This window comes from Nothoprocta perdicaria, unplaced genomic scaffold (assembly GCF_003342845.1).
Source record: "Nothoprocta perdicaria isolate Ctin4 unplaced genomic scaffold, notPer1 scaffold_398, whole genome shotgun sequence".
NCBI lineage: Eukaryota > Metazoa > Chordata > Aves > Tinamiformes > Tinamidae > Nothoprocta > Nothoprocta perdicaria.
The window spans coordinates 322,570-334,236 of NW_020455641.1; the positions used below are offsets into that span (position 1 = coordinate 322,570).

General features: G+C 58.9%; 2 protein-coding genes across 2 annotated transcripts in view; one reads left to right on the forward strand and one right to left on the reverse strand.

The window, feature by feature from the left end:
• Window positions 1-11,667, reverse strand: part of LOC112952280 (zinc finger protein 239-like) — a 108,944-nt gene that overhangs the window by 74,532 nt on the left and 22,745 nt on the right. The gene's annotated exons all lie outside the window — the stretch shown is intronic.
• VDR (vitamin D receptor) overlaps window positions 8,186-11,667 on the forward strand; it is a 10,090-nt gene continuing 6,608 nt past the window's right edge. The window contains exons 1-2 of the mRNA XM_026045060.1: window positions 8,186-8,249; window positions 9,332-9,482. Of these exons, the coding sequence (XP_025900845.1) occupies window positions 8,186-8,249; window positions 9,332-9,482 (215 nt within the window). The remainder of the gene's footprint in view (window positions 8,250-9,331; window positions 9,483-11,667) is intronic.

The following is an 11,667-nucleotide window of genomic DNA, read 5'->3' on the forward strand; positions in this document are numbered from 1 at the left end:
TTGGGCGGCGTGAGCTGGTGGGCAGAGCGCTGGGAAGCTCTAAGGCACCCTTGGATCCCCCTTGGATCCCCGTCTTCCTCAGTATCCAAGCAGCGTTCGGGAAGAACGGATACCCGCTTGTTAAGCAGGGCGGGAGACCCTTCCTCTGCACCGGGAACGACGTGGGCGCTTGCGAGTTGTGGTGGCAACAAAGGCTCAGGTGGGCGACCTTGCTCGGCGATGGTGGCTGCGGAAATGCCGGAGCCGAGGGCAGCGCGTTCCCGGCAGCACGGCGCAGCGCTAGGATGCCGGCAGAGCCGCTTGGAGGAGCTTCCAACGCGCTTCTGTTTTGCTCTCCAATGTTGTGTTCTTGAGCAGGTCCCTGGGTACCTCCTGCGGGTCAACAGCCCCGAGAGTGGCCGGCCTGGCAGGGCTGAGGACACCCCAGGGCTCGGCTCGTGGGGCTCATCCCGTCCTTAGGGTGCCTGGTACACAGCACTAGGCTCTAATTCTGACAAACTCATTTTCAGGGAAATTTTCTTCTCAAACGCAAGGGTTGCTGGTCACTTTTCTTTCTCATGCCCTAGGCAAGGGATGCTATGGGGATGTCCTCCCGGCTCTTTCAGGTTTCCATATTTTACCGTTTCCTCTTCTGATCTGGTGGCACAGCAGGTTTGTTTTGTCATGTAGATCCTGGATTTGTGGTTGACCTTTAAGCAGTCAGTAGGGCTCCCCGGTTGAAGACAGTTGCCTCTGGCTCTAGGAGAGGAACTGCTGCCCCATTAGGAGCTCAAGGAGACCAGGGCTGCAGGGAATGCCGGAGAGGGATCTGGGTGGGACAGGGTGGGCTGCGATGGAAAGTGGGATAATCTGAAACCTTAAAGCTTTTTATATGCAGTGAATTAACAAGGAGATATTTCCAGGACAGCGGGATCTCAGAAACGGCTCCTGAGCAGCTTTGGGAGCAGGAATCTGGTCCTTGGTGGCTGCTGTTGTCACCCCCCCGGGGTATGTGGGAACACACCAGATCACTCCAGGTCTTGTCCTCTATCTCCGGGGATCTTGGCGAATGAGTTTATTACTTCAAAGGCCCCCGGAGCCGCTCGGCAGCCTCAGAAGGGCCCTATCTCGTTTCCCCCTGTGCTCCCGCTGGTAAATCCAACGCTGAGACCTTGGATTCTGGACTCCTTGTGCAGGGCTCTGGGTTGGCACCTTGCAGAGGACGGGTGTCCCCACGCAGCCTGCTATGGGCGGCTGGAAGTGTCACCTGGGGGGCTTGCCCAGCACTTAACGAAGCACTGAAGCAAATCCCAGGCTCTGGAATTGGAGGTTTGGCCATGCTGCAGCATCTCACCTGGTTTTGTTGGTTCTCCTGTCCTTTCCTGGGCAGTAGGAAAGGAGCCAGGAGCAATTCAGCTGGACCCGGGCTCCAGAAGAGCTTCACCTGCTCCTTCCAGCTGCGTTCCAGGTTTCATCAGCTCCCAAATCCCAGTCATGGCTTCAGGGGCTCATTATTCCTGTGCTGATTTTTGGTAGGATTCCACAGTTTCTATCAACTGAAGCAGTTTTTTCCCCTCACTACTAAAACGAATGTTGGCTTGATAGAATAAATCTCTTATTTCAGTGTTGAAGGTGCCAGGGAGTCCCTGGGGGGTTGTGTATTCTTGGTGTGATTCTAATCTCTCCGGAGAGCACGAGAACAGTTTGCATTCTTAGCAAGAACCTGTTTGCATATGTTTCGAAACGCTGGAGAAACGTGTAAGGAGTGTGGTATTTGCCACATGCAGGGACAGCTCCTTTCCCTTGGCCCTTCCTGTTGGTTTTTTTTTTGTTTTTTTTTTTTTGGAATAGTGAAAAGGTTTCTGGGCTGTGTTTACAGTGGAATTAGCAACTGAAAAACAGAGGGACAGGTGAAGGGGAGGCAGGTTGGAGTGAGAGGCAGAGAGAGTTGAAATCTAGGAAGGTTTCCCAGTGATGCCAAGCATTGCAAGGAAGCGTTTCCAGATGTAATTATTCATATGGATTTGGGAAGCCGTTGGAGCAAAGCGTTCCCGCTGACCCATCCTTGCTGTGCCGGGCAATTGGCCGCCCACGAATGCGCTGCCTGCTGCTGCTGCTGTGCCCCGTGCCGGTGATATCGGTGTGGAAATCGTGTTGACTAAGCGAAAGGCAGCGTTTCCAGTGGAAAAATCAGCTTGGAGAAATTGCTCTGTGAGATAACACCTGGCAAACCTGCGCTGCAGTTAAACGCGTTGCTCAGGGAGAGCGGAGCGTGACACCCGGGATGCTGCCCGTGGAATTTGGGTGTTAAACCTCAGCAAAACCGTCGTGGTGCAATAAGGAGCAGCTGCCCTGGCTGTGCTGCCAGGTGGGGAGAGATGGTGCCAGCAAACGCGTACTTGCCGTTTGGGACCGAAACGGCGCCGCAAACAAGTCCGCGGCTCCCCGCGGCCGTCGTGTGCCACCTGCGCCGCTCGCGCCTGGATTTGATTTATCCCTGCTTTGATTTCGCAGTAGCCCCCGGCGTGTTTGATTCTGCAGCCGTGGAGCTCCTCGAGACGGTCAAAATGGGCTGTTTTTGCAGCCGAGCTGCCTGTCTGAGCCCGGTTTCTGCCTCTCCCTGCTTCCCCAGCCCGCAGTAGTGGAATAAAAGACACCGGAGAATCCAAGCAGCACTGGCTCTCGTCTGGACTTTGCTCATCTCCTTCCCCGAGCTAATGAATGCTCGGCACAGGGAAGGTCCTGGGTGCTGCTCTTCCATCGCTGGCCTCTCTCGAGCAGCTTCTCCTGGAGCTCTTGGAGCCTCGTGTCCATAGGGAGGTGTGCCGGGAGCCTCCGGAGGAGGCTGGGGACGGGCTCCTCCGTGGCACGTGGGCAGAGCAGCTCGCGGGCGCTGTGCTGCCTCGCAGAGGACGTTGGATGGGCTGGAGCCTCGCGGGAATCCGGCGCTCGGGCACCTGCCTCCCGGTCACTTCGTGTGACATGTCCTGCTCCCGGCGTCTCGTCGCTCCTGAATCAAAAGCGTGCAGGAAAATCCCATTTCCACGCCGGCCACACGTGAGCGTTGGGAGCTCAGAGCTGGAACAGGAAGGAGTTTCGACTTGTTGCTGTGTCCGTCAGGGTTTTCCCTAGTGGAACGGGAGGCGGTTTCTGCCCCAGCGTGGAGGGCATGTGGCTGGATTTGGACCTTGGTGCGGGTGGGCAGCGGTTCCTGCCGCTGGAGAGATCCCCCAGGCAGCTTTTGAGATGATCCAGAGCGTTTCCCGGTGGCCCCGTTCCCTTAAACGGTTGCAGATGTTCATAGTTGCGTTGAGCGGAGGGAAACCCACGCGACTCATGGTGCAGAGGCAGCGTTTCCCCTGCCCGAGCGTCTCGGGCCGTGGGTCGCGGGCGGCCCCGGCACCGTCACTTCTCCCGCATGACTAACATCCTCCCGCGGCGCGGGAAACGAGCCCGCGGCGGTCCCGCTCTTCCAGGCAACGCTGCACTGCTCTTTGAATCCATCCCTTTGGGAAGGGGCTCCGGAGGTGATGCCGAAAGCAGCAGCGTGAACGCGGCCTCCGAGAGCACGACGTTCCCGTTGCTGCTTTGCCAAACCTGGCAAAGCTCATGTGGATCCGGGCAGCGTCCCCATGCGTGGGGGAGTCCTGGATCCACCGTCCTGTGTCCGCGAGAGTGGAGCTTAGGAAGGAGCTGGGTGGTTTTCCTTGCGGTTTTCCCTCTCCCTGCGCTCCTGCTCCGTGCCGAGTCGCCCTGCCCCTGGTATGTGTGATCCGCTCTGCTCTTTGCTCTAGAGGCTGGCTGGCTTTTGCCCTTTCTTGCCTTGTTTTCCTGGGTTTTGCACCTGTGGCTGCTCGCTTGGCTGCAGAGCCAGGCTCTGCTGTGCCCCGGAGCCAGGCAGCTCCTCTGGCTGGCTGAAAAGCTCCATTCCTTTGGGATGGACAGCCCCAATGGTTAGGGAAAGGGCAGGGAGGCCGCAGGTTTCCTGTCCCACCTGAATGCTTGCAGGAGTCATCGCCTGCCGTTTCCCGCAATGGGGGAAATGGGAATTGTTTATCCCCTTCCCGGGAACTGTTTTTCCCATTCCTGGAAACCAGTGCAGCTCCGAAACGCACCTGGTAGCCCTGCTGCTCCCAAACAGCAGCCCTCGCCCCGCTCCAGCCTGCCGAGGGACACGAGCAACTGCTGCTCCCAAGGCAGCTCCCGCCGGAGCCGCCGGCACTTCCAGCCTGTGGGAACATTTCTCATCTGGTAGGCACAAAGAGCCCAAAGCGCCCGGAAAGCTCCAACGGCGGCGGATGCAGGTTGCATCCGAGCTGATACGTATGTACGCTGTAGAAATAACAGTATGGAGCGTTGCTTTCGCGATGACGGGGCTGACTCACTGCTGCTCCTGCTCAAGGACTTCCCCTGCCCCAAAAGCGTCACTTTGCTGGAGCCCTTCCGTGCCCGAGGGCTTCTGGTGACTGATTTTGTGACTGAGCTGGTTCCTAGGGGTCCTTAGCACCCAGCTCTTCCCCTCGTGCTCCTGAGCTGGTTTAATGGCAGAGCCGGGCAGGGCCGGCTCCCGCCTGGCTCCGTGGGCGTTGCGGCGCCGCCGGAATTGCGGAATTGTTCTCGCCCGCGTCGGTGGCCGGGTGTCTCGTCCCACTTGGCAGCCGCGCTCGAGAGCGGACCCGTCGAGCCGCCCCGAAGGGGCCGCGCCGTCCGAGAGGCTCATCGGCTGGGAACGCGGCCTCCGAGCGGTTCCTCTTCCGCGGCCGGGATGGGGCCAACGGATACTGGTCCAAGCCCCCGTGCAGGCAAGGAGCTGGAGGAGAAGCTTCTTGGTGTGGCCGTGTGCTCTGATCTCCTTGAGGAAGAAGAGTGTGAGGAAGGACAAGCTGCTTATGGGAAAGGTGAACGTGAAGGTTCACGTGGTGCTTGCGGTGTCCTCCTGAGCTTGTGGAGTTGGCCCCAAGCTTTGGGATTCTGGGACCCTGATGACAACACATCCCCCCAGCGAGCACAAAGGCTGGAGGTGTTTTTGATGCCATGCCCAAGCTGTAATCTGGAGATCTGTTTACTTCATTCCTTCCATTCAGGGGAACGGCGCTTAGAAATATTTTCCTCTTTTACCTCCATGCGTAAGGATTTGTTGCCCAATTGTCATGCGAGATCGCATCGGCCAAGTATCTCCATGAGGTCAAAGAGCTTGGGAAGCGGCTCGGGGGGTTCTTTGCCTCTAGAAAAGCTGTTGACAGGCGTTGCACGGAGATGCTCATGTCCGACTGTCCCTTGTCCCTTCTGTGCTCCCAGGTTGGTGGCCTCCTATGTGCTGTGGACAAGGTTCTCCAGAGCTTTCCCTAGGGGAGACTCATGACTGATGTATCCGACTGCTCCAGCTTGGGCTCCAAACCCAACCGGTGTCCAAGCAGGGATGAGATGAGGCAGGAGAAGACATGTCCGAGATCCAAGAGCTGCCCAGCGCGTGTGCCCGAGGACTTGGTGCTGGAGCTCCCGCCTCGAGGGTTGTGTCCTTGGTAGCTTCTGCACCATGCAGGGTCTCCTGCTGTGAATTGCTCCCCCAAAATCTCAGGAGAGTGGTATTCCCTATAAAGCCGAGGAGAGCAATATCACTGTGGGGATGGCCCATGATCCGTGGGCAGGTCGGAGCCTGGAGACCCCAGTATTTGGGGACTGTCCTGATCTTTCTTCCCTCTCTGGTTTTGACGCGTTTTGGACGCAGCAGAAGGGACAGCCCGGCCTCCTCAGAGCTGTTCCTGCAGCTTTGCTCCGGGCTTGCGGCTGTTCAGGCTCCTAACCGCGTTAGCAGAGATCCATAATCCAGTTCCCTGCGCCCTTGGGCTCGCTCCGCGTCCGTACACGGTGTTCGGAGGAGGATGGAGATGCGCCCGATAACGAGGTCAGCATCATCCTGCCTGCGCTGGGGTCGTGGGTCTCACCAGCACCCTTCAAACAGGTATTTGTGGCTCCTGTGGTTGCTGCAATGCAGCAGCGCAGGAGGGACCTCTCCAGCTGCATCTCTACATGGAGCCACGGGATCAATCGCTGCCCAATAAATCTCACGGAGTAACAGGGCTCCCCAGGGCCCCGGGAGGAAATGATTTAATTGCCTTTTTGCTGCTTCTTTAAATAGACGGGGTTGCCCGCGGGCCGGCGCCGCACGTGCGAGTAGTGCGGGTTGTGCTGCCCAAAGGCTCCGGGAGGGCAGCGGCCGTGCCAAGCGCCGCCGCGTCCTCCCGCGCTGGCAGCGGCGCCAACGGAGCGCCGGGAAAGCTTCCCCAGGAGCAGGGGGGTCTCCGCAAGGCTCGGCTTTGGCTCGGGGCAGAGTCAGGGTTTGATTTGGCCCCGAAATGCCTTTTGATGGGGGAAACAGCTGTGGAGACCTTGGCAAATACTTTCACGGTATGTAAGGGCTTGTTTTGTGTGTCGTGGATGTGTTTAACGACATCAGGCTCAACACTGAAGGCTAAGCCTTCCTTCTCGCTAATGAAAGGTCACCTTTTGGCACAGGAGAGTTGCTGGTTCTCTACTTTGACCCCGAAATGAATGAAAAAGCCCCCCTGACCTTAATTTCACTGCCAAATTTCAGTTTGGCACAGCCTGGAGCCGCTGGGAGCAGCTGAAATACAGGCTGCCTTTCTTGCAGCTTCCAAGTTTTGGCCGGCAGAGCCGTGGTCCCGCTCCCAGGTTTAACTAAACCTGTGCACAACGTGACGCGGCTCCGGCACGCAGCTCCATCCCTTCCCCGCTGCCAAGTCTTGGCACGGGGTTGCACAACCCCGCGAGTCAGCGGGAGCGAGCGCACGAGGAAAACACTTCCATGGAATACATGGAATCCATTCCATGGAATGCGTTCTCCCAGGACGAGTGCTTCTTGCGGGTAGTCGGAGATTAATAGGGGCTTAGAAGCAGCCAAGCCTCCTGCGCGGCCCGTGCGGAAGAGCAGGCGCTGTCTGGTGTCCCGGGTGAGCAGGTAACGTGAGCTCCGCGTTCTCCTCTGCGTTCCTGATGTCCCTGCCGTGTCCTCGTGCAGCCGCCCTGGTCCTTAGGGTGACCTGGTGGGTTCCCCGCGGGCTGGGCTGCAGCGGGGGAAGGAGAACCTCGTCTGAGGGGACGTTCCCTGCTTTGGGCAGAGGTTGAGCTGTTAACAGCCACGGATTTCAGCTTCCCAGGTAAATCCTCCCGCTCTCTTCTCAACCGGAGCTTTTCCAGTTGATGGAAGCCCGCTTTGCTCTCCTGCTGGCTGTTCCTCCCTGCGAGCGGCTCTGCTGCAGCTCTTTGCATAGCAGACAGCCAGGTTCCTCCCGCCACCCCGTCCTTCCCGCTGCGCTCTGCACAGGGGAGCCTTTTCCGCGCATCCCACCCTTGCCCGGAGGGCTTCCTGCACCGCCGCCGCATCCCAGCTGATGCTGCGACTGTTAGTTACAACTACACAGCGGTCTCGGCCGCTGTTGTGGCCTTTGCGGCTGTGCTGTGGTGACAACGCGCTGCAAACCGGGGCGGATCATCTGAAATGGGAAGTTTTCTGCCCGTATCTTACGTCTGGGGAAACAGGCTGATACAAAACAGGAGATGGGGGGATCTGCAGCTGCACGGAGCCGGCCCTGGGGCAAAACCCTGCAGTTGTGCTGCAACCCCCGGGCAAACCGCTGCTCCTGGAGCGTCGCGGGGTCCGCGGTGCGGTGCAGACCCCGCTCCGAGGGGTAAATGTCAGCGCGACGAAGGAGCCGCCCGGCCCGGGGGCGGAGGGGAAACTGCGGCGCGCTCCGCCCTGCGCAGACGTCACCGCCGGCGCTGAGTAACGTTTTCCAAGAAGCCGGAGGTGGCAGCTCGGAGTGGCGGCACCGTCCCTGCGGGAATCGAGTCTGGCACTGGTGTATCAGCCCTGGGTGATCACATCTAAATGCTTTCTGCCATCACCAGGAGGAAGCACCTGCCTGCCCTGGGTTGATGGGGGTGGAAAGGAGCTGTTCCAGTGACCAGCCCCCCGGCTGGTCCCACCTGGCATCTGCTTTCCCCATCCTGCCCCGCGCACGGTTTGCACAGGGTGGCAGAGCAGGCAGCAGCCCAGGATGCCCCGGAAAGGCCTCCGGAGCTGAACCGTGGCCCGGCTGGACACTTGCTGTTAACTCGGTGACCTCAGGAGCTTTGAGCCCTTCCAGGCCCTGTCAGCTGTGTCCTTCTGCTTGCAGGTGGCTCCATGTCCCAGCTGCAGAGCTCCTGGGAAGCGCACCAGCAGCACATGGCTTATCTTGGAGACACAGGTAGGAACGGCTCTTCCTGCCCGGAGGATGCTCCGGAGTTGGGTGAATCCTTCAAACACCACAGCTGAAGACACGAGGAGTGTTGGCCCTGTTGTATTTCAAGGCAGATGTTATAAAAATGAGAAGAATCCAGCCACAAATGTGTTCCTTGCACGTGTGTCATGGGATTTAAACTTTGTGCGCTTCTTAAATGCTTTTTGCAAGAAGCCGCCTGAGCCTGAAGCTCCCTGGCCCTCAGGGTTGCCCAAAAGGAGCAATTCTGCCCTGTGCACGGGGAAACTGCCGAGAACTCACTAGGTAAATCAGGTGCAACCAGTCCTACCTAACTACCTAACCTAACTACCTGGTACCTAACTACCAGGTGCGTTGTGCAGCAATAGCATTGCCGAGATTTGCCGCCTTGAGAGCTTCTAACTTTTGTTCTCTCGGTCGCTTTCGATATTGGGGCTTTCTAAGAGCAGCTAGATATCTGCCAGTGGATGCTGAATAACGGGAAATGTGCTCAAAGCTCCGCTCCGATGCACTGCCCCCTGGTAGCAATGCATGTCATGCGCAGCGGGAGCGCCGCTCCTGCCCTGCTCGGGGTCTCTCCGGAGCAGCCCTTGGAGCATCCGTGTGCGGGAGCCTTCCTGCCCGCGGAGCCGGTGCTCCAGGGTGGTTTTGCTCGTGCGGCTGCCTCCTTCCCTGCGGCTCCCCCGGGCCCTTCCAGGCTTTGGGAAGCACGAGGAAGGGAGCGCGGCGAGGAGAAAGCAGCAGAGCTTCGGGCTTGGCTGGGGGGCTCTTCCCACCAAAGCAGAGCAAAAGTGTTCCCAGGTGCATTTGTGGCTGCGAGCTTGGGAAGGGGGAATTGGGGATAGATTAGGGAAGGTGTGCAAGGTGTGTGCCTAGTCTAGACCCCGTTTAGGGTTATAGACCCTACTTTATGGTGCAGAGACAGAGCAAAGCAGAAACTTTTTTGTCTGGACACGTCAAATCCAGGGGAGGGAGGGCTGGGGGGGGAACACACTTTATTTGCATCTGATTTGCATTCCGCCAAGCCGTGCTGGGTGCGGAGGGGTGCCCGGCGTCTCCTCTTCCCGCAGACATGGAGAGCGCGGCGGCCAGCTCGTCGCTGCCCGACGCCGGCGGCGACCTCGACCGCAACGCGCCCCGCATCTGCGGCGTCTGTGGGGACAAGGCCACCGGCTTCCACTTCAACGCCATGACCTGCGAGGGCTGCAAGGGCTTCTTCAGGTGGGCGTGCGCCTCGGACACAGACTGGCTGCTAAACTCTTCCCAGGCAGGGTTTTTTTTGTGTTTTTCTGGGTTTTGGAGAAGTTGAAAGCAGGCATGGGGGGGGGGGGGTGCAGCCTTTCTGTTGGCAGCTGGGGTCTTGAGTGTCCTCAGACCGGTCCTAAGCGAGGCAGGATTGTGTCTAGAAGCCACAGAGGCACCCAGGTTTGGGGAGCTGCAGGTTGGTGGCCATTGAACCGCACCTGGGTGCCCGCGTTGGAGGCGGCACCGCATGCATCGGCGGGAGGGCGACTAAGCGCGGGGGGCATCGAAGCAGGACGAGCAGCGGCGTGGGCCCGGCTCAGCAAAGCCTGTGCCCGAGTGCTTGGCCCTGCTGGCCGCAGGTGGCCCTGGGGCGCGGGGACGCCCGGCTGCGCACCGTCCCCTCCCTCGCAGGGACCCTGGGCTGTCACCCTGCTCCATATAAAGCCTTTATTTTCAATTTAAGGCTTTTACTGCTGTTTCAGCCTTCCTTTCTAGGCGTGCTCTCCCTGTGCGAGGTCTTGATGTGCTCCCTCATGCTCAGACAGGCTTGTTCACGAGCTCTGTTAAATCACAGGACTAATTATGGGCTTAACACTGGCTGCTGCCTCGGTGCCTGAGTGCTTTTTATGGGGGAAAACGGCACTGATGGATCCCTAAAACTCCCCCAAAGCTGCAGTGCTGCCTTGATGTACCCGATGGATACGATTTTCCAGCACTAATCTAATGCACCCTGTGGCCTTTGGGCTCCTCTCGCCTCCCTGGAGGTGCTGGGAGGCTCGTGGCACCCGTGGGTGCTCAGAGCTTGCACGTAACCTGCTGCACAAACAGACCCGAGCCACCCTTTGGCCGCTCGCTTCAAAGTCCGCTCTTTATTAATGATCCTAACGGCTGCCGGAGCCTTTTATTGAGTTTTGCTGTTTGCTCAGCAGCTCTTAAAAGGGAGCTGGGCCCGTTTTTTATTCTGCTGAAGTGGCCTGAGGTTTCCCCGAGGTCCCTCCGGCGGCTCCCCCGGCTCCGGGATGCTGCAAGAACGGAGCTGCCCGGAAAGGCTCCGGGGGTTGCAAGCCCTAATAACTGCCCACCGGGGGTTGCAAGTCCTAATAACTGCCCCCCCATCCTGCCCATGTCGCTGTGTGTCCTGCAATCCTCCCTGGCGGCTCTTTGTCCTGGGATTCCGCGGTGCTTGGTTGGCGGCACGGGAGTTTTCCGCACGCAGGCTCCCTAAACGCGAGAGTTGCAAGATGCTGAGCTTGGCCACGAGACTCCCTGCCTTTTGGAAGCAGACGGGGCGAAATGCATCTCTTCTGTGACCGACGTCCCCTCGCTAGGGTGTCTGCAAGCCTAAAACCCCTGCATTTGTGCTCGACTGCGCCCTGCTTGCACGCAGCCCCTTTGCACGGCACTGCCGTTCCCTGCTCCTTTCCCAATCCCACGCAGCAGCTCCAAGGTGGGAGCCCCGACGCTGGAGCGCTCCGTGCCCGGCTCTGCTCCCTGCCCACGGGCCGAGGAGGCATCTCTGGTTTTAGCTATTTTTAACGCTCGGCACCCTGCCTGGGACACGGCTCTAAATGAGCCTTGCAAAGCCCAGCCCAGAGCCCTGTAAAAACAGAGCGGAGCCCATGGAGGGAATTGCAGGGGCTCGGAGCTGCCCGGAGCCGCGGGCCCGGGGGACAGCGCAGAGGCTGCCTGAAAACCCGCGATTGTGCCCTGTGTTTGCAGGAACAGCACTTTCTAGACCAAAACCATAACGCTGGCTTGCCCTCGCGGCCAGGACGGCCTCCCCTGCCCCGGGGCCCCGCGGTTCTCCGGGGGCTTGTATCGGCTCCAGCTTTGCCGGGAGCTGGGGGAAGAGGCAGCGAGCTGCTCAGTGCTGCTCCCCTGAACTGCGCTCTTTTTGGGGCGTTTCTTTCCCTACTAAATGCCCCCTTTTGGGGCGTTTCTTTCCCTACTAAATGCCCCCTTTTGGGGCGTTTCTTTCCCTACTAAATGCCCCCTTTTGGGCGTTTCTTTCCCTACTAAATGCCCCCCTTTTGGGCATTTCTTTCCCTACTAAATGCCCCCTTTTTGGGCGTTTCTTTCCCTACTAAATGCCCCCTTTTTGGGGCGTTTCTTTCCCTACTAAATGCCCCCTTTTTGGGGCGTTTCTTTCCCTACTAAATGC